This window comes from Kryptolebias marmoratus, linkage group LG21 (genome assembly GCF_001649575.2).
Source record: "Kryptolebias marmoratus isolate JLee-2015 linkage group LG21, ASM164957v2, whole genome shotgun sequence".
Taxonomy (NCBI): domain Eukaryota; kingdom Metazoa; phylum Chordata; class Actinopteri; order Cyprinodontiformes; family Rivulidae; genus Kryptolebias; species Kryptolebias marmoratus.
The window spans coordinates 12732093-12752265 of NC_051450.1; the positions used below are offsets into that span (position 1 = coordinate 12732093).

Consider the following 20173-nt stretch of genomic DNA (forward strand, 5'->3'; position numbering starts at 1 on the left):
AGGACTGTAAATACAGAATATTCTTACCAGTCATCTCTCTAAAAGAGGCAGGTTTTTTTTTTCTGAACACATTTCATGTTCCAACATTAATCTAAAAGTAAACAGAACAGTGTTTATTTAAATTATTTTTGTTTTGTTAAATGATGATATAAAAAATTGCTGCCCTCCTCCCCGCCTGATTCAGAGCATTTCAAATAGTTAATCTCTGACCATTGTCTGCTGCAGGTAAGATGCTGACTGCTCATAAGTAGTTCACACAACCCTTTAATATTCTTTGGCGCACGCTGTTTACCCCGCTTTTTTTCTGTCATGCTGATCAAAGACAAAAGACACTCCACACAGAAATAGCTTCTTAAATGAAAAGTAAAATTTATTATTCCTGAACCACAAAATAGACTTCTTTGGTTGTACAAATTCACTAGTTACAGTCTTAGATGAGCTATAACCTTTGACCCTAGGACTTCTGACCCTTACCCTCTGGCCTATTTGCAAGTAAAAGCCCCCAAAGAAAACTCAAGACAACAAAAAAACACAGCATCAATAATGTAGTGAAACCCATCTGAAGAAATTCTATTTTACTACAGAAAGTGTGAGGGAAAAAAAAAACAGCAATTGTTATGAAACTGAATTTCAGTCAGTGACAGCAACATGAGAAGTTCTAAGACAAGCCTACATTAAATCAATAGAAAATGCTACAATGCTGTGATTCTGCAGAAACACCCATGAGATGCTTAAATGTGATCCACACCTTCAGAGGGATTTCTGATTGGTTCTGCCTCTCGGGGCTCTCCCAACAACAAACCAATATACAAGAAGAGAGCATCCCAACATCGAGCCGAACCGAGACGCTCCATCAGTCCAGACAGGCTCAGATTCTCTTCTCCTTTCAGCAAAATGTACATTATTCACACAATAAATGATTTTCAGTGGCATCAGATTTAAATTAACCATAAACAGTAAAATAAAACACCTGCTACCTTCACGTCACTGTGGTAAACCTCCTAAGGATAATAACTGTGATTCACATTGATTAAAAAGATAAGACCCTCAGCAGACTAAGTACCGTTAATCGCTGAGGCTAAAATTCATGTTCCCAAAGATTTCTGTTCCCAATTGTTGCCCGCCCAGTGCTGCCGTATCCAGTGTAGAAACTGAATGTAATGCAGGTTAGAAATCTAAAGAGTTGACTGAGATGAAAGAAGCCAGCATTTTTGATTTTGGCCCATTACTTCTGTGCAACAAGAGAACTGTGTCCAATCTAACGACGCTTGTCACAATTAAAAGTGGATCTAAGTAGTGATACACAAATAGTCAGTGAAAAGGTTTTGACTCGTAAATGTACAACTGGAAAATGATGTTTAGGATAAAGTATGATACACCTCGGTTGTCTTCTCGAGTCCAAATAAACTGAATTGGCTAAAACTAAAAGAAATGAAGGCCTTCAATCTGAATAAAATAGTAAAAACAATAAATTAAGAAACAGCATTTCAAAAAGCTAATCAGTGGCAATGGAAAAAAAAAAAAACAAGAAACGTGCTTTTTAAGGAGGAAAAAAAAAAAAAAAAATCTTTCCACAATAATCGACTATGAAGGTAGCAAGTTACTGACAACTCCGTTAATATTTACACTCCAGTCTCCCCGAGTCTCAAACATTAAACTTTTACAGTTAAATCACTGAAACCCTCAAGATATTCAAGAAATTAGTATGACTAGGACCCATTTCTTTTTTCCTTTTTTTTTTTAACAAGATCACTGATGGCGAAGAGAAAAAAAAACAACAAAAAGAACTAAAAACACTGACCACCCTCAAGTTAAAATGGATCTGATTCTACCAGAAAGAAAAACAAATTACCTAGTATCTGTTAAGTATAAATCCTAGCTACCCACACTAGCTCTTTCTTGCCCTTTAGGGGCTGTTTGATCACTTGCCAAGTTACCCACAAACTAGAAAGGCAAGACTGGCGCGCAGGATATGAGTGTCTACGTGTGGCGACTATTGGCGTCATAGTCTTTGCAGTGATTATATGTTGGAGAATACATCTCGCTCTAACACTCTGCAACCTGTGGACTCCACAGTTTATGTAAAATGTCTGTATTTGCATCATATTTCTTTTTTTTTTTTGGTTTTCTCCCATCGGTGGTGTGTTATGTGGGCACAGCGGTTTCTAGGCTGCGGCGGCCCTGCCTCAGTTTGCGTTTGTTGCTGTACAGGGCCATTTCCTCCAAGGCTGAGGTGGCAGGCAGAGGAGTGGGGATCTCTACGTCAGGGCTTGCAGCGCGCCCTGCAAACACACAAAGGAAAACCATAAGTAATGCAGCGACTTCTTCTCTCGACTAGCAGTTGCGTGGAGAAAAGATCAGGGCAGTGAGACGAAACGTCTGCAACATTTGATTAGAAGGTAGGCGGCTCTCCCTTAAACCTGCAAGAGAAGTCCCACATTCAGAGCAGCAGCGTGGGGGGGGGGTTGGGGGCGCGGAAAGCAGGAACAAAAGTGGTGAGCAGGAAACGGAAACGTCCGGTGAAATCTGTGCTGAGAACGACAGCAGGAAGCAAATCAAGTAACCCCACTTCAGTAACCTGTGGTAACAATTTAAGATTGGGTCACTTTTTCCTCTTTTTAAACTAAGTAGGGGTGAAACAGTGTACAGTAATATTTAAACTCAGGGGATGCTCTTTGGAATATCTGAAGTTTTACACTGAACCATCTAACCACAACACCAGCATTAATATATGTTTGAAACAGTGTGCATGGTAACTTATTTAGTTACACCATAAAACAAATCCATGCTTATTAAGGGTTAAAATAAATGATAAACCCTCAAACCACAAATCAAACAGATCTCTTCCTTCGTTATGAATATCTGTAGCGGCTTGATGTTAATTAGACAGCAGATAGCGAAGCAAACCCACATCCTGAAACCTGAATCCACAGCTGTGCCACAGTTTGCAGGTTAGAGTGTAAAGGTGCAGAGCAACAGAGATAAACCCCCGTCACACAAAGAAACACACACATGAACACAGAATCCTACCAATAGGAGCTGCTTATTCCTGGTAGTCACCTGAGTTAAAGGGAATAAGAAAAAGATTGGGGTGAAATACACGCTGTTTGCCTGCACACTTTTGTGAAACTGGGCTAAAAAGAAAACAAAAAACAAAAGTTGAAGTACATACCTGGATTGCTGGAGGCGTCGATGTATTGCACGTCCTCGGTGGTGTCAGGAGACTGAGGAGGAGAAGGAGATATGAACACAGAGAGGTGGTAGCGTGTCAGTAACCTGTATCCCAGGGGAAGCCTTCACCGCCAGAGTAGAGGAGCTGGAGACGCGTCGTTCACTGAAGCTCCCAGTCTGTCAGAGCCACAAAACGCAGAACATCTACGCTACTACACTCCCCACTCCCACCGAAGCTCCTTATTTGTTAAACAGGAAAAGGCTTTTATTCTCAGTCTCAGGGGTTGTTGCGTAAAATGAACACATTCACAGAGAAACAGCCAACAGTTACAGCATCAGCGTCACCATTAGACAACAGAGAAAACAGCAGTGTGTTCAGGTGTCGCCTGCTGCAGACACTTTTATCAGCTTGTAAAATCTTTTTTTTCCTGTTAACAGCAAAAGCAACAAACTCACTTAAGAGGACAACAAATACACGACTTGATTTTTAACACTGGCAGACATTTAATGAAACATCCCAGTGTCAGAGCTGGAGGATAAATCCACAGACTTTGTAGGGTCTTTGATGCCTTTTTAAGTCCAGGTGAAGCTAACAGAAGCTGGAAGAGGCGTTAAATTCAAAAGCTGCTATTTTAAAATTACAGATAAGACTCTTATAAAAATCTTAAGGCTGAATGGATCCTAGGAATCCATCACAGATAGCATACATTCATTTTTATCTTTTAACAAAGCACTGTGCACATTTGTAAAATACTGAAGTTAGTATCTATGACTAGTGATGCTGGCAAAAGATAATCTAACCTATTAATTTATTTTTGACCCACTGACTGTTGATTGTGTCCTTTAGATACAATCTTAACACCTACGTTTCTGTGATTATTAAATAATTAAATATCAGCTTTAAAAATGGAAACTTCTGATTTCAGATCTTTGTGAAACTGACCTGTTGATTTAAATTTTATCTGATTCATTTTTTCCCCCTAAAAACTAATTTTGACAAAATACTAAACATGTCTAAGTGAATTGAAAATGTCACTGATTTTTATTAGAAACTTAAAAACAAGCTTATTAGCAGTTTAGCTATAGCATGTTGATGAATAAAGAGAATAATAATAATTTTTAGTCCTCGATCAGTCAAACCTGTCAACCTAAAACTGGCTGATTCTCGTCACCTGCTTTCCTAGAACCAAGTCTTTAAACTAGATCTATGTGCGACTCTTAATTCACAGGAACAACTGAATTACAGCCACCAAAGAAAGGACAAACAGATCACTGTGCAACAAATTAGACACCACAAAGCGTCCGAGTTGTGTAACCAGATGCAAACGCTCACATACAGGACACGACCTGTTCACCACAGTTCTAACAACTCCAGGATTCCCCTGCTTCCTCTCCTGTCTCTTCCTCCACAAAGGAGCTCAAATTGTAAAAACCATGCTGAAAAAAGTTCATACCCCAATGAAGGCAGAGGAAACCAATGTTCCAAGAGCCGGAAAATGAGAGGAAATATAATGAGTGTTATTCTTCTGTTTGATACGTGACCCATGCACGAAACAAGAAAGATGGAAGTGAACATGAGTGAGCCGTAACTGTCCATGTTAGTGGAATCAAAAAAATCAAGTTTTGCAGCAGATGCGGGTTATTTGTTTGAGACTGGTTAGTTAGTTGAAATAGCTGTGAATGGTTACGGATAAAGATGTTCCTATATCTGAGTCACTGGGAGGCAGAAGGAGGGAGGCTGTCATTATTTAGAATAAAAATCGTCATTATGTAAGTTCAAGTTAGTGTGCCACGCCGATACCAGGCAGCTCGGATCAACCACTGAGCCATAACCCAGACCGCGGTGTCACTGATGCCTCGATTGACAGAAACTAGAGGGGAGAGGCAGCAGGGAAAGCCAGGGGGAGGGAGGAGGCAGCCAGGACCCCCAGAGCTCAGCATGCAGCCAATACCTGAATGTCGTATACGGGTTTGGAAGAAGGAATGGCGGCAAACTGTCGGTAGTCAAACTTCTTTGATGACAGGGACTAGAAGGATAGCAAACGGGAATGAGCAAAGGGTGAGGGAGAGGATGGAGGAATCGGGAGGGTGGGGCAACGTACAGAGAGGAGGAGTGAAAAATAAAGGGTGGAAGGCAGAGAGGCTAATGGGTGAGCCAGCTTAGGCATATGATAAGAGCAATGTGTGTTGTCAGCTTATTGATTTTAAGCAAGATGGTGGATTTATGGCAGTGCCCTTTTTAGCAGATGATCCTTTGCCACCTTACACACAAAGACCCCTATTTACTTTCTTTTATAGTTCATCCTGAAAAGTTGGACAGTGGGAGGAAGAAAAATAATCATTTATCATGACAAAATTTTTAACAAGAAAACTAAAAAAGGTTAAGTGCTTACCAGCCTGCCCGGTGAGGTTAATGCTCGAGGACTGAGCTCTGCCAAAAGGACAAAATGGGTTCAAGTAAGCCTTACATTTCTTTACAATACGTAAATGTTCTCATCCAGTAATAAGATCATACGTTTACTGCAGATATATGGATATCAGTGCCTTACCTTCCATGGGAGTGGGCGAAGGCGTTGGAGCAGGAGAAGGGGACTCTGTCAGCTGGTCTAATGTCCCACGTTTCTTCCCGTCCCGAGACTTGGCGATGACCATCTGAGCTTTCAGTGCATCTTGTTCCAGAGACTTCATTCTACACAGGAAACAAACACAGTCAGAAAAATAACTTGGAAATATAAAGGAGGATCACTTTTGCAGAATCGCTGCTAATGTCGGGTGCTCCTTGTCCTGGTTTGCTGTTACAATCTTACTTCATTGGAAGGTTTAAAATAAAAAAACAGGAGTAAAGGAGGCATTCCAGGAAAAGGACTACCTACTGCTAGTAGGTTTACCCTCAACTCACAATAGCTTGCAAACTTACTGCGGGCGTAGTGTTAGTACAAATAACACTATAAAAGAGAATAGCAAAGCACAAATAAAAAAGGAAGGGTGCTGCAGGGGAAGGACAAGACAGAAGAGAGAAAGGCTGAAGCCAAAAGCAGCTAGAAATGAAAATCTCTAAAGACGTGCAGAAGCAAAACAGAACTAGAAAGGCGGTGAAAGCACTGTTAGTGTTGCTGCGAGTGCTTCCTTGGACCTTTCTGAATTTGGCCTCGAGCAAAATACCCAAACACCAAAGCACCCCAGCACACCCCATAATGCCGTGCGTCTGGCCCTAGTGGCTGGAGCCAAGGAGCAGACCTGAGCTGGGAGGCTGCAGAGGAGGAGGTACAGGAGGAAGAATGGGGCTGGGGGGGTGCAGCTGCGCCCTGAGACGCCCTCACTCTGGCCTGGTAGAGCCTCTTTGCCAGGTCCTGCTCATACTGTCTAACATCCTCCTCGAGGCCATAAGGCCTGGGCCCCACGAGGCCACAGAGAAAGGAGGGAGAGGATGAAAGGGAGAGGAAGAGGGAGCGGGATGAAAGGTATTCCAGGATGAACGAAGGATATGAAGAGGAGGGGGGAAAAAGGCACAAACAGAAAAAGAGAAGAAAACCCAAGAATGGAAAGTAAAACACTGACAAAATTAGGAGAACCAGGAATAATAAATATGTTTAAGACGGGACATTAGGGTGAAGGAAACACACAACAGAGACAAGTTTCTTCACAACACAGAAGTTGTCTGAAAACACTCACTGTGATTGAGAAATTAGAAAGAAGATTCACAAACCTCTGCTCCGTGATATCCATAGTTTTTAGTTGTGAATCAGTGTAATCTAACTTGTTTTTAAACTTTAATGCAGCAGCAAACCAAATAGTTGCTGTTTGAAGGTAAAGCAGAATAATGAACTAGAGACCTCTCAGCCAGGTTCAACTTTTACTTTGGGCTCAGATTCTGTTAAAGTGGGACTCCTAGTGATTTTTCTGATCTGTAAATGAACATTTGTATATTCATATGTTGTTAGTCATCAATTACAAAGAAACTAAAAGGACCGTAGTTATAGTTAGCTCGTCTGTAGGTGAAATTATAGCTGTAATAAATGTACAAAATGACATTTCTGTAGAAGTGTGCAGCTCTGTTGTAGTTACCGTGCTGCCCTCCACATGGCCCTCTTCTCAGCTTCCAGGGCTCGTTTCTCTGCAGGGGACAGGTCCTTGTCAGGGGCCACAGCCAGCTCAGGACTCTGCATGCGAAGTCTCTCTTGATGTCTTCGCTCTGCTTTGGCCGTGCGGATGGGAGCTGATGACTCGCCAGGGTAAACTGAGATCAGACTGATGGGGGGGGGGACAATGATACTGTGACTAAAAACAGGAAAACATTCACAAATTTGTGAAAGATTCTGTGAACTATAATTACCCTGTCATGGAGTTAGGCCTCTGTTCCTGCCTGAAACTGTCCTCCAGGGAATTCCTTTGGGAGTCTCCTTTACCATCCACCGAGGAAGGTCTGCACACAGGAAGTAATGTAGTCAAGCTGAAGAGCTAATTCAAAATGGAAACTACTTGAAAACTACACAGCTGTTACCCTGAGCTTCCACCGTAGCTTGACGGTGTGATGTTGTAGTTTGGTGGTGTAGAGCAGTGCTGAGACGGGGAGGACACTGGCTCCACCTTGTACTCTACTCCATCCAGCAAGACCTTTCCTGTAGCCTTCATTTGCGCCACCTGCTTAGCCAGGTCTTCTTCGTCATCCTCTTCATCTTCATCCAGAAGGTATTCCCGTGCTCGCTGCTCAAACTTCCTCTCTGAACAAAGGTGATCAGACAAGTTTGTGAATTCGCATGGAATGTCAGGCGTGTCTTGCTTTTATTGATTATTTGAAACAAAAGGCCTTCGGGACAGCAGTAAAAAAACTAACCTTCCTCCTCCCTCATTTTCTTGAGGTCATCTTCTCCAACCAGGGAGACTCTGGGTTTTGGTTTCTCTGGTGTCTGTTGCTTCACGTCAATCTCAAAGTATTTTTGCCGGTCCCTGAACGAGCGTTGTTCTGGACTGTCCTTACCACCAAAAGAAGGGCTCTGAGGGGTTACAAGGACAGATGATTAATATAACAAAAGTACGAACGGACAAATGAGCAGGGATCTGAACTCCTGCACTATTCTTGTAAAAAAGGCTACAAATTGTTTGGTTGTAGAGCCATTTGCAGCCAGAGATGCCAAAGGACAGAAGCATCAGACCAAGAAGAAAGACATTAAACCCCAGCACCATTTTACTGAATTCAGAGCCAACTTCAGCAGTCCCATTACTGACAGGAGCATCATAATTATATCTGTTTCTGGGAGCAGAGAAGCCACCACCGGTCAAGCCAAGCACCCTACAGCCGTAACGACGAACAGGGCTGGCCTAGCCACGGCGAAGGCAGCGGATACCTGCAGGTCTGTGGAAAGCCTGGAGAGACGAGGCACCGCTGCCAGGCTCATATACTCCCGACGATCAGACGAGAGGGAGGATTGGGGGGACACCTTACCGCTCAGATCCTGACCATCATTTTTATTTTCAAACACCTCATCGATCATCTCAGGCTAAAAAGGCCAAATACATCAGTACAGCACATGTTGAGTGCATTTAGACAGCAACATCAGTTCCTAAATGGACCCAACAAAGGACCACGTTTACTTTGAAGATGTAATACAAACCCATTTCAGCATAAAAACATGACATTGCAAAACAGGCTTCTTAAAAATTCCATGGGTGAGAAGCTTTTAGAAAACTATAAACTTAAGTTTAGATCAATATGGTAGAAGTAGCTGTTGTGCTTTATGTATCTTTGGGTTGATGGTTTTACTCACCTCTGGAGAAGGTTGCTTTGGGTGGATATTGTTCCTCCCAGCATATAGGTCCTGTTGGAAGAGCAAAAATGATTGTTAATGACAAAACAAAACCACTCAGGAGAAAAAGACATTAAACAGGCAAACTGATTAGCAGCTGGAATATAATAAAAAGTAAATGTAGGATTATACATTAGTGCACGAGCCACACAAATACAGACAAATGGATCTTAATTCAACACCAGTATGACGGATGATGAAAATGAAACACAAAAACCAACAATGAGCACATTCCACATGTCACAGCACGTCACAGACCCCCCATGACAGTATGCAGGCTTGATTTAGGTCAGCCTGCTTCAGACAGGTGGAGGGGGGGGCGGAGCCAGATGAACCAGTCAACACCGCATGCTTGTGTTGGGACAAGTCCAGTCAGCACGTCCTACCTGCTGCGGCTCCAGCACAGCCAGTGAACGAGGCACGGCGGCAAACGCCTTGTATGCCTGCTTGACATTCAATGGAAACTCGTCGGGCGATAAGGGGGAGGGGGCGCGAGGCTGCAGGGAGGGGGAGGAGTCATGGAAAGTGGGTCCATATGGTGAAGAAGGCAGGGAAAGGGGAGGACAAAAAGACATGGAGCAGAAGGTAGACAATGAAAAAAAAAAAACCCTGCAAAGTTTAGGACGACTGTGGAGGAGAACAGGTGAGCAGCATGGCGGCTGGTTTAATGTGGAGGAGGAGGATAAATGCAGAGAAAGACAGACAGTAGGGCTTGGGCAGGCAAAGCTTATTTTGTTGCCCTGTTTAAACACCTCGATAAAACAATCAAGCAGTGATGAGTGAAAAAGCATTAATTTTTTTCTTCACTATTTACTGCTTGCCACAAGAATAATTTAGTGATGTTTTAGAAATCTGAAATCGTTGAAAGGTATGCTTGACTCAGGAGCTCAGATCTGAAGTCGGTACCGTCACAATGTTCTGGAATATGACCTCCAGGTGTGTCTGGGGGTGAGCAGACAGACCCCTGAACAGACCGGATTCAAATCCAAGTCTACCTGTTCTTTTTAACACTTATTCATTCCTGCTGTACTGCTGTCAGACACACTTCCATTGCTTTAGGGTGTGCTGAGTTTTTACAGGACCAGCCCTACGTGGTGGTGAGGGGTCTTACAGAGGTCTGGGAGTTGAATGGGGAGGGGCCATGCTGAAAGGGGTTAGGACTGCGGCCCTCCGGTGTGGTGGGGGAGTTGCTGGGCCTCGCTCGGCCAATTGGTTGGATGGCACCGGGTCGCGTCTGGAAAGAAAGCAAAGCATTTACTTCTTTAAGTGAGATTCCAAAGATGCTGAACTTCAAAGTGAATGACAACTGAAAACAAATGGAGTTGATGGCTGACATGAGTTTGAGCTTAAGTTACTTGGATTATTTTTTTGCATATAATTATGTATAGTGTACTCCAACACAACCTCTTTAGCACTCTAAAGACTTAAAGTAGAATAATGCAATGCCAGTTTTAGATTAAATGTATGTTTAAAGTTGGTATCACGTTGACCCATCAAGATCTAAGGAAGTCCAACTCTTTAATACTGTAAAATACGTCACTTTTCTTCAGAGCTTCATAGACACTCACTGATGCTGAAGTGTTGTCCTTGACGGTGGGAGTGGACGTGTAATGAATGTTTGCCTGTAGAAAAAAAAGCATTCAAACTAAATTCAATTCTTTGACATTGATGTAAAAAAATGCATGAGTCAGCACCATCTACTTTCATTTCTACCAGCAGTGCAAACAGTATCTAAGTTTTAATTAAGAAGGCGTTTTTAGTATGAAGTAAAGCTGCATAAAGACACTTCTTAACAATAAAACACCACCAGGGTTTATCTGGAGCTAATCTGATTGGCTTTGGTGACATTCTGATGTGTGCAAGTAGATATATGATCCAAACAACTGATGATATTCCTGTTACTCTTTGAGAAACATAAAGCCAGAGCTGGTCAGTAGAGATTTTAGGGACAGACTCATCCAGTCTGCATGAAGCAAAGCATCAGCAATCAGCTGGCCATCGAGCAGCATTCACATGCTGTTCAGAGCTCAGAGCAGCAGAGGGCCACACACCCACTTACAAAGCGGGTCTCCCTGCCTGCACACAGGGAGCTGTTGGAGTGGTGGCTGGGCTAAGGGTGGGAAGGAAGGTCAAGAGGGTCAGCTGTGAAATACCTCCTCTAAAGAGCTAGAAGTGACTCATGGGAGAAGGATAAAGTAAATTAAAAGATGGTATGATGGCAGGTAGTAATTGCTGGAGGGTGGCTGGGTGTTGGAGCAGCTCACCAGCTGGATAGTTGGAGAGTAAGGTGCTTCTCTGATTGGACTGTCCGTCCTGGTGTAATCGGAGGAAGGCACCTAGGATAAGGGCAAAAACAAAAGAAGTTACATTAATACTGCTGCTCTAAATTTCACTCTGCACTGAAAATCCTGCCTACAGGTTAGTCATCCGAATTATTTCTTAGTAAATCTACAAGCAAAAAAAATCTGCTGATAAACATGCACTTTTCTGTGCACCCCACAGTCTGCATTCCTTCGTGACTTGTGACCTTCCTCGCAGCTGCTGGGTCAGCCATTCCAATCGATCTGGACTGTCGAGGCTCCTGAATACCTTAGGAGATGCCACAAGCTGTGCTCACAGCAAAAACATGCACCAGGTCACCTTGTTGTTAAACACCAATTAATACACAGAACTGAAACCAATTTTTTTTTTCATCCCGAGAGGGATTCCATTTTGACTGGCAACATTTGTTAATTCACATTTCTGTACACACAGTCGGAGCCAGTGAGTGAGACAAAGTGCACAGCAGAACAACATGCTGCCTCCAAACTCCACTCAGGCGCCTTGCCTTGCTGAACAACCAGGGCTGCAGCTTTCCCTGCCTGCCGTAGCCCACCGGAGGCCCTGACAGGATCTGCTCCTCGGGAGGAAGACTCCTTCCTTTGCGATTAGCCACTAAGAAAGGGTTTTCTTTGAAGCACATTGGCTGTGAGTCCACCAGGCACTCCTCTTCCTCTTCAGGAGGAAACGATGACGCCAAATTAATAGCTGGGGCTGAACCAGAGCTGTCAGTGGTGGTGGGCGTCCCATTAGGGGGGAACTGGGATTCATGAGGATAATCGTGGTCTGTGTTCAGAGTGGGGCTGAGAGGGTTGGTGGGTTGACTCAACCCGAAGCCCACGGGCTCTAAGGGAGCTCCGAACTTGGCCTGCAGGGGGGCCTCCATGGGAGCAACAGAGGTGGAGAACTGAACAGGAGCAAAGGAGAGAGGGAAAACGTGCTGAAGGCTGACAGAACAACATGTCAGTCACACAACTGGCCTACAAAGGCAGAAAAGTTGTATATGTGCCTAAATATGATAAATAATATAAAGTAAAACATCAACTGAAACAAAAGTCAGAATAAGATGAGGAGAAATGTCTGTCTGGGTTTGTGGATCTATACATAGAAACTCGACACAGAGGCCTCCTGCTGCTATAAAGAGTAACTTCCATCACCGAGTCTCCTCTGTAGCCCTTTAGATACATTTCTCAGCGCCCATCATTCAAGACCTAACTGGTGGAGTGTGTGACCAGACATTACTGCAAGATTTATCTGTGCAGAGAGGAACTTGAATTTTCGCTCATCATTCTTTCAGAAACAGAATGAGAAATTAAACATTGTGTGCTTTTACACAACTATTAGAAGTTTTTAAAGTAAGTGAGCTTTATTTATATAGCACCTTTCATAGATAAAAATCACAAAGTGCTTTACAGAAATACAGATACTGTTGAGGATTTTTTTTTTTTTTAAACCTGACCTCTGAAAATAACCATGGCAGCCGGACTATATTGTGAAGCAGTGATGCAGCCCTCTGTAGGAGTCGGCGGTTTCAGGGTCAGGGGGTTGGAATGTGAACCGGTGCCAAACACAGACTGTGAGGGACAGCTGGGTTTGAGGTGTGAGAGAGAAAAGTCAGGCTGAAGAGTCACTAAAATACCGACGAACTGAGCCGTCCACGGCCGCGTGGGAAGAGCCGCACAAAAACCAGGAACTGAACCGCTTCTAGTCAAAACTTTAGCTCGGGTGGCTAAATGTAAAGAATCAGAAACAGAGCGGATACTGGAGTGTTTCCCACAAGTGGTCAAAGGGAAAGTTAGATACAACTGATTAAACTTTGCTTAAATAGTAGCATATTTTTTGTCCTATATACCCAAGTTATCACAGGAATCAAAGTAAAGTTCAGACTTCACCAACAGTGCTAAATGTTTAGAGAACATTCACTGGATTCTTCTGATCATTTATTTGCTTAAAGCTCACTGAAACACAATGGATTTCAGATTTCAGTTTCCCGTGTTTCTTCAGTAAAAACTATCAACAGAAAGTCTTTCCTATTACAGCCTGAGCAGAACCACGAGGGGCCGCTCAGAGACTCTTGAGCATGAACAGCTGCATGTGAAATGTAAGTTAAGAGCTTCTCTCACAAGACGGTGATCTGAAAGTAGGACACAAAGCAAGTCTATTTACAGTTTATGTAAAAGCGCTTTCATTAATGTGAGCAGAAAGCACCAACTTATCTGTCGAGTTGTCAGAACTGTAAAATTACCAGAAGAAAGCTTCGAGGTTCTTTCCTGAAAAGCCTGATTATTAAATTTAGTGGAAAAAAATCAACATAGCTAGATGAAAACCTTAAGAAGGATAACAACAAGAAGGAAAGATAAGAAAGCTGGATGAGGTAACTCACTGCAGGATGATAACAGAACGGAGCCGGACGTCCACAATAACTGTTCCACCCTAAGTGAGACGCTGGTCTGTTCCTCTCAGACGACACTCCCTCGCCGCCTGCCGGGCACCCCACCCACCCCGACAGACTCCGTCCAACTCGGAGCCGGATGCAGGTTTAAAATATCACCGGGGGTTGTTCGGGTGATAGTGGGCAGCTGTTCCCTTCCCCCCACCTCACCCTGTCTGTCACACCAGGACAACCTGTTCTCCTTTTCATTACTGGGATTATTATTTTGTATTTAATGTATACTTTTATCCCTCATTAACGGCTTTTTTCTTCACATATGAATCTTCATCCAGCTGTGAATTGAATATAAAATCCAATTTATGCTCTTACTGACATCATACTGGATGAGTTTGGCCTCAGAGTCGTTCAAACAGCATCAACTTGGATTTATGCACTTTGAGCACATTAAATTCCCCTTTAGGGTCACTCAGAGTTTCCAGAGGAACAAACCACAAATTCCACCAGGGTCTATTCTGAGCCTTGAAGGACATTTCACACCAAGGCCACACACGAGATACCAAACCTTTATGACTCGACGGCATTGATTTCGTTTTCAGACAGGCTGAAAAGTAAAATCCATCGTTCGCGCGTGTAAATCTGGCGTGTGCTCGTAAAGCAGGACTTACCCTGTTGACTTTCTGCAGACTGGTGGTGGGCAGAGCAGCCAGCGTTTTGTAGTCAAGTTTTAAAGGTCCAGTGCCAATGTTCTAATGGGAAACAAAATAGAATTACAATTAGCCAACGTGTTCCCATTTAAAGCATTTTGTTGTAAAGATCAAGGGTTTGTCTCAAATAGTTCAGACTTCATGATTTGATTCTAATAATATATAAGGAAAAAACAAATGTCAGAAAGTAAATTCCTCCTAAAGGAAAAAAGCCTTTGAGGATGACAGCTGCTGCTTCAGACCTTATATTGATTTCCACTACTATATTCACATCGCTCTTATATTCGAGCACATGTAGCATAAATGCTAAACCAGGAAATATTAGTCGAGTTTATTATCCTCAACACAACACAGCTCGTGTTCTGTGCAAAAATATAACTCACACAGGCAGTTTCTGGTGTATGTTGAAAATGACAACAAATAAATTCCCAATCCTGCATAAACTGGACTCAAATTAAATTAACATAAATCTCTTCAATGTAGTTTAGCTTTGTTGTTGATAATTAAACCAATATACTGACTACACTGAATACACACATTGATAGTTCGGCTTCGGCACAGCTCCCCAAAAACATTTAAGTAAGTAAGTAAAAGTTTATTTGTATAGCACATTTCAGTAGCAAGGTATTCAAAGTGCTTTACATAATTAATTTAGAACAAATAAGTCTTAAAGCGATAGTTGAAATCCTTTAATGTGGGTTTTTTTGTGTGGAAAGGTTATGAACAGATAGTATCTTACCTGCTGTAGAAAGCTTTTTGAATGAGCTCAGTTTGGAGAAAGAGTTTACTTCTGACCAGACTGACGAGCTAACTCCTAACTGGGGCAAAGTCCAAAGTGGGTTACTCCAGAAACATCCACTTTGGTCTTGGTCCAACTTGGACCAGCCATTAGCTCATCAAGCCAGTCACAATTAAACCATTTCTCCAAACTGAGGTGGTTTAAAGAGCCGTCTACAACCTTTCAATGAAACGCCACTTTAAAAGATCTGGACTATTCCTTTAATGCCTTCACTGTGATCATAATTAACGCACAGCTCAGGATAAGACATACTGACAAAAAAATGAAGTTTCTGCCTGGGGTGATTATTTCTATCAATATACTTGAGAAGAGCAGCAGTGACACTTTCTAGAAGCACTTTGAGCAGCTGAAAAAAGGCAATGCACTCCAAACTAACTAACTAAATAAATAAAGCTGAAGCTTTTTCTCCAGAAAGCAGCATACACTCCTCCATTAGGAAACACCTGGTGCTAGGATAAACACGTGTACATTGTGTTGTTTTGTTCCAGAGCACCTTCTTCAGTAAAATAAAACTGGTTTGCCCGAGCATCTGTCCCTGAGGAGTGCCTCACCTCCGTCTCCTCTTCTAGCAGGCGAGTTGCCTCCTCACGCTCCAAACGCATACGCTCCTTCACCATGAGAGGAAGTAGAGGAGTAGAGTGCAGAGAGGAAGACACCCAACCACACACAGTCACACAGTGATGCCATGAGGGGAAGGAAGGAGAAGACGGAGAGGATTCACAGTCGAGGGGAGAAAAAAGGAGACAAGAGGAGGAAGTGGGATGATTGGATGATTATGTATCACACCAAACACACCAAAAGGACAGGTGAGAGAAAAAACAGGGGGGGAGAAAGAAAGGATAGAATTCACACACATTAAAAAGTACACTATATGTTTCTATGGGAGCAGAAAAAGCATGCAAGGTGAGACACTGCTGGGACAGCTCTGTCCAACACAAAACCCACACAAGGTGCAGAAGAGAAGCTTCATTCATTCAGTCATCCTTTTTTTAACCCAGCTTTTATTTCTGTTGCTGCTCTGAACCGACAGATACATTTGTACCCTTTTTCTTCCCCGAACATCAACTGGTATTCAGTTTCACTCACCACTTTCTCCATCTCTTCTCTCTCCCACTGTGATGTTTCCCTCACCATCTCAGACTCCTGGAGAAAAGCAACATTTAGGAAACCTCAGCAGGAACGTTACCAAAACTACATTTAAAAAGGTAGTTATTGCAAATAATTTGCAGGTCTAAATGCACAGAAGCACAATATTCCATAAACACACCCTCGCATTCCTTCAGTACGGGCTGAAGCTACAACTATTTATTGTCGCTCAGGCAGACGCTGTAAATGTGGCACGGCTGAAACTCCTGATTCCACCTGCTACCACTAAACTGCTGCTGCAGCAGAATCTCTGAACAAAACCTCTGACTCATGTTGGTGTGAATGCAGCGGGGCTCCGCTTACCTGATGCCAAGTTTCACCACAGTTCCTGACGGTCAAAACAAAACCTTTCGAGCCACTAACAGCAGAGCTTTTACAGCCAGAGAGTCAAGATTTAAGTTTAACCCTGCAGGTGAAGTTGAAACTGGTCGTAACCTGTTCTAATCAGATCTGAGGATAGCGTCAGCGTCATATTGTACCTTCTGCATTATTTCCATCTCCTCCGGACTCAGGTCTCGGTCTATAGAAGAGATGCTCTCCATGCTGTTCTTCCGTACAATGCCAGCTGCAAAAGGATTGGCAATGATCCCAGGAGATGCCTAAAAGTAAAACCCATAGATTAGTCTAAAAGCGAGTATAACAGCAGTTCTTTGAAAGTTGAAACAGTACAACTAAAAACACAATGAAATCATTTAAACTCTGTTTAATCAAAAGCATAAAACATTTTAGAAAATAACCATTTTAGATTTCACTTTTCATAAAAGTCAGGATTTGGATCAACAGTGTCAGTATGGCATGAAGTGACCTACACCACCTGAGATCCAGCTGGACTGTGCCTCCTCTCTTTAGCTCAGAAGACATTTTTTATTTAGTTTATTTTAACACAACAGCTTTCCATTTCTTACATCAGCCCAAGGCATTTCTGGATAACCTCCTAAGTGATTTTCTTTTCATTTGGAAGTTTAAACAACAACTGTGTCCACTCCCGCAGTTCTCAGAGGCCCTCCTGAGGTCACTTTTACATGTTGGCATCAAATTCAAAACGAGCATTTTTTATTTATAATTAAAATTTTCAACATTTAATATAGTTTCTCTGTGTTATTTTCAGTCATATCACAGATTCAAATTCTAAGAACCACATATTTTCTTTTGTCTTAACTTTCTTAGCATAATATCTGTACTGTTACAACAGTCAGATTTCCATCTGTATAAACCCACAGTCGATTTATTGATCAGAACTGTCAGCATTCACACCGCAACTCGTCTGAATTAATTGAAGTATTTTTAAATACAATCTACAATCATTCTTTAAGCCAAAAAAACTATTTATGTGGCATATTTTGTTATCTGAGAGCTGGTCGTGTTCAACTTGCTGCCATCATGGAAAAGATTCAGATCCTCAAAATGGAGAACAACTAGACTGAATAATAGTTTTTACCTGAATGCTGCTAAAGAATCATATCACCTGGAATATTGTTATTATTCATTTTTTCATTGTATCTCTTATTTTACTACATGCAACACCCATATTTAGAGGACACATTGTTTTGTTTTACTTTTATTAATATTGCTTTCATTGTGTGAAATGTATTTTTAGATGAGACGTGTTTTTATTGTAGGTACCTTACAGGAGCTGGGCTCATATTTTGTTGTTTTCATACAATGATAATAAAGTCATTCTGACTCCGTCTCACCTCCACAGCTGCAGCTTTTCCTGGGTCGAAGCCGTCACACACCAGCAAGACCAGAGAGTCTCCGACTGCACGCAGAACTCGCACCGCCTCTGTGTGAGTCATTCCCAGGAGGCTGTGGTTGTTCACCTCCAGAATACGCATGCCGACCTGCAGCCTTCCGTCTCGGGCTGCTGCTCCGGTCGAACTCACCTGAAGACAGCAGCGGCCAAAACCCACCATGTTTATGTTTCCTAAATGGCTTCAAATGAATCCAAACCTTATATATTTAACCACTTTGAGCTTCAACTAGTTTAACAACCTTAGAGATGAAGATGCCCTCATCCGTGGGGTCGAAGGGGTTTCCAGCATGGCCTTTGGCCCCTCCACGGATGCTGATGCCGAGCTTCTCGCCCGGCTGCTTCTGGATCAAAACTTCCTGCATCCCCGGTGGCGAAGGGTCCCTCCGCACCAACATGCATATCTCCTGCTTGTTGGCTAGCAAGGCACGAACGGCTTCCTGGTGCGTGGCGTGTCGCAGGTCGGTGGAGTTCACCTCTAATATCCGGTCTCCAACACGCAGGCCACTTTGACACGCCAGGCCGTGAGGAATCACCTGAGGAAACGAGACACGGGCTGGCTGTGAGTTTTTTCTTTTCAGGATGTGGAAAATAAAACAGGCAGCTCTTTAGTGTCCAGCACCTTTGAGATGAACACCCCAGGTTCGTTAATGCCAAAAGGATGACTGGCGTGGTCGCTGCCTCCGACGATGCTCAGTCCAAGAGGCCCACCTGACTTCACCAGGGTCACCTCCTGTTTGAATGTAATGCAGTAAGAATGAATGTAACAAAAAAAAAAATAAAGCAATTGAATATCACAGGAAACAGAATTACCTACAACCTTTATTCAAAAATATAAACTCAAGGGTTTCTACCACACACAGCATTTCAGCAGGCTAAAAGCTACAGTTCACTCTCAACCACATCAAGCCTTCATACCATGCACCACCGTCTTTGGAACTGGAAAGCATTAGGAACGAAGCAGGAGCCAAAATAAATAAGCTTCATTAGGGTTTCTGCTGCACAGGTCACTGAAACGTCTAGAACAACTCTTCCACTTCGTGGAGCGGCGAAGTCCTTACCTCGATGGGGTACTCATCCTCCATCCTTCCCAGGTGGTTCCCCTGAAGACCATCCTCCTCCTGGTCCGGAGAATCCGAGGGTTCCGGAGGTGGAGGCGAGTGGGCCCGTCTCCGGTTCTGACCCGGAGAGCCTCCCGGCGCATTCGGGTCTCGCTCCACCAGCAATGAGATGGTGGGGGAGGTGCCGGTAAGGAGCGCTACTGCCTGGTCATGCCTGGCCTCTGTCATGTCTACACCATTGATCTGGATCGACAGTGAAACCAACCACGGAGGGTGTGAGCCCACCACGAAGCCCCCACATTCCTTCAGAATAAAAGCAGGCTGGATTCTGCATCTCATCACTCAAAACTAAAAGCCAGTTTGTTAAAAAAAAAAAAAAAAACCTATAACACATTCCGACTTTTTAACTTAGAGATTTAGTGAAGGTGTCAAAGTTCTGTTGTTTGAAGAAAAAGCCGACACCTGTACAGAGCTACAGGATCTTTAGAGGAAGAGGGAGAGTTGTGACAGCAGGATGCTGCAGGCAGGTTAAGCTGGCAGAGATTTACTGAGGGAGAAAAGCAGCAGGCAATCAAAATACTTCCTTAAACTGTCTAAAGTGACCTCAAATGCTTGTGCTGCCATCTTTCCATTTACCCACTTCAACGCTTTCCTTCTCTTTCTTGCCTTTGTTTACTTAAAACACAAGTGGAGGCGAGTGGTCCCTCCAGAAAATTTGTTCTTAAGTCCACAAAGGCAACCAAAGCAGAGTGTTGACACCATTTTAGTAATTAATCAGTAAGTTTGTACAATTATATCTACAGAATAACACGTTTTATAAAACCCACACACTGTTTCATGTTGACAAGCAGAGGTCAGCACCGACCCGACAGTACCAGCTCTTACCGCAGGCTACAACGCTGCCACAGCTGCTGCTGATGCGGGAACAGACATGTACCACATCAGCAGGCTCAGCCAACACCACCCAACACCAACCCCACCACCAAGCAGGCAAGGAGAGGCACTCGACGCATTAGTGAGCATGCAG

At 43.1% G+C, this 20173-nt stretch overlaps 1 protein-coding gene across 17 annotated transcripts in view; it reads right to left on the reverse strand.

The window, feature by feature from the left end:
* Window positions 1–345: 345 nt before the first annotated feature.
* scrib (scribble planar cell polarity protein) overlaps window positions 346–20173 on the reverse strand; it is a 54909-nt gene continuing 35081 nt past the window's right edge. For 3 of the 17 annotated variants that reach the window (XM_037973115.1, XM_017406515.3, XM_017406519.3), the window contains 26 exons: window positions 19147–19389; window positions 18708–18818; window positions 18328–18621; window positions 18030–18218; window positions 16815–16934; window positions 16276–16332; window positions 15741–15797; window positions 14352–14432; window positions 11803–12201; window positions 11240–11311; window positions 11035–11085; window positions 10544–10597; window positions 10087–10209; window positions 9362–9472; window positions 8937–8987; window positions 8517–8669; window positions 8006–8165; window positions 7673–7892; window positions 7505–7594; window positions 7237–7419; window positions 6409–6561; window positions 5721–5860; window positions 5565–5602; window positions 5124–5198; window positions 3173–3224; window positions 346–2282 (listed from right to left, as the gene is read on the reverse strand). In XM_037973115.1, the coding sequence (XP_037829043.1) occupies window positions 2146–2282; window positions 3173–3224; window positions 5124–5198; window positions 5565–5602; window positions 5721–5860; window positions 6409–6561; window positions 7237–7419; window positions 7505–7594; window positions 7673–7892; window positions 8006–8165; window positions 8517–8669; window positions 8937–8987; window positions 9362–9472; window positions 10087–10209; window positions 10544–10597; window positions 11035–11085; window positions 11240–11311; window positions 11803–12201; window positions 14352–14432; window positions 15741–15797; window positions 16276–16332; window positions 16815–16934; window positions 18030–18218; window positions 18328–18621; window positions 18708–18818; window positions 19147–19389 (3414 nt within the window). In that variant the 3' untranslated portion in view covers window positions 346–2145. Of the gene's footprint in view, window positions 2283–3030; window positions 3061–3172; window positions 3225–5123; window positions 5199–5564; window positions 5603–5720; window positions 5861–6408; window positions 6562–7236; window positions 7420–7504; window positions 7595–7672; window positions 7893–8005; window positions 8166–8516; window positions 8670–8936; window positions 8988–9361; window positions 9473–10086; window positions 10210–10543; window positions 10598–11034; window positions 11086–11239; window positions 11312–11802; window positions 12202–14351; window positions 14433–15740; window positions 15798–16275; window positions 16333–16814; window positions 16935–18029; window positions 18219–18327; window positions 18622–18707; window positions 18819–19146; window positions 19390–20173 lie in introns of all 17 variants that reach the window. The other 14 variants (XM_017406522.3, XM_017406527.3, XM_017406520.3 and 11 more) reach the window with 14 other exon arrangements.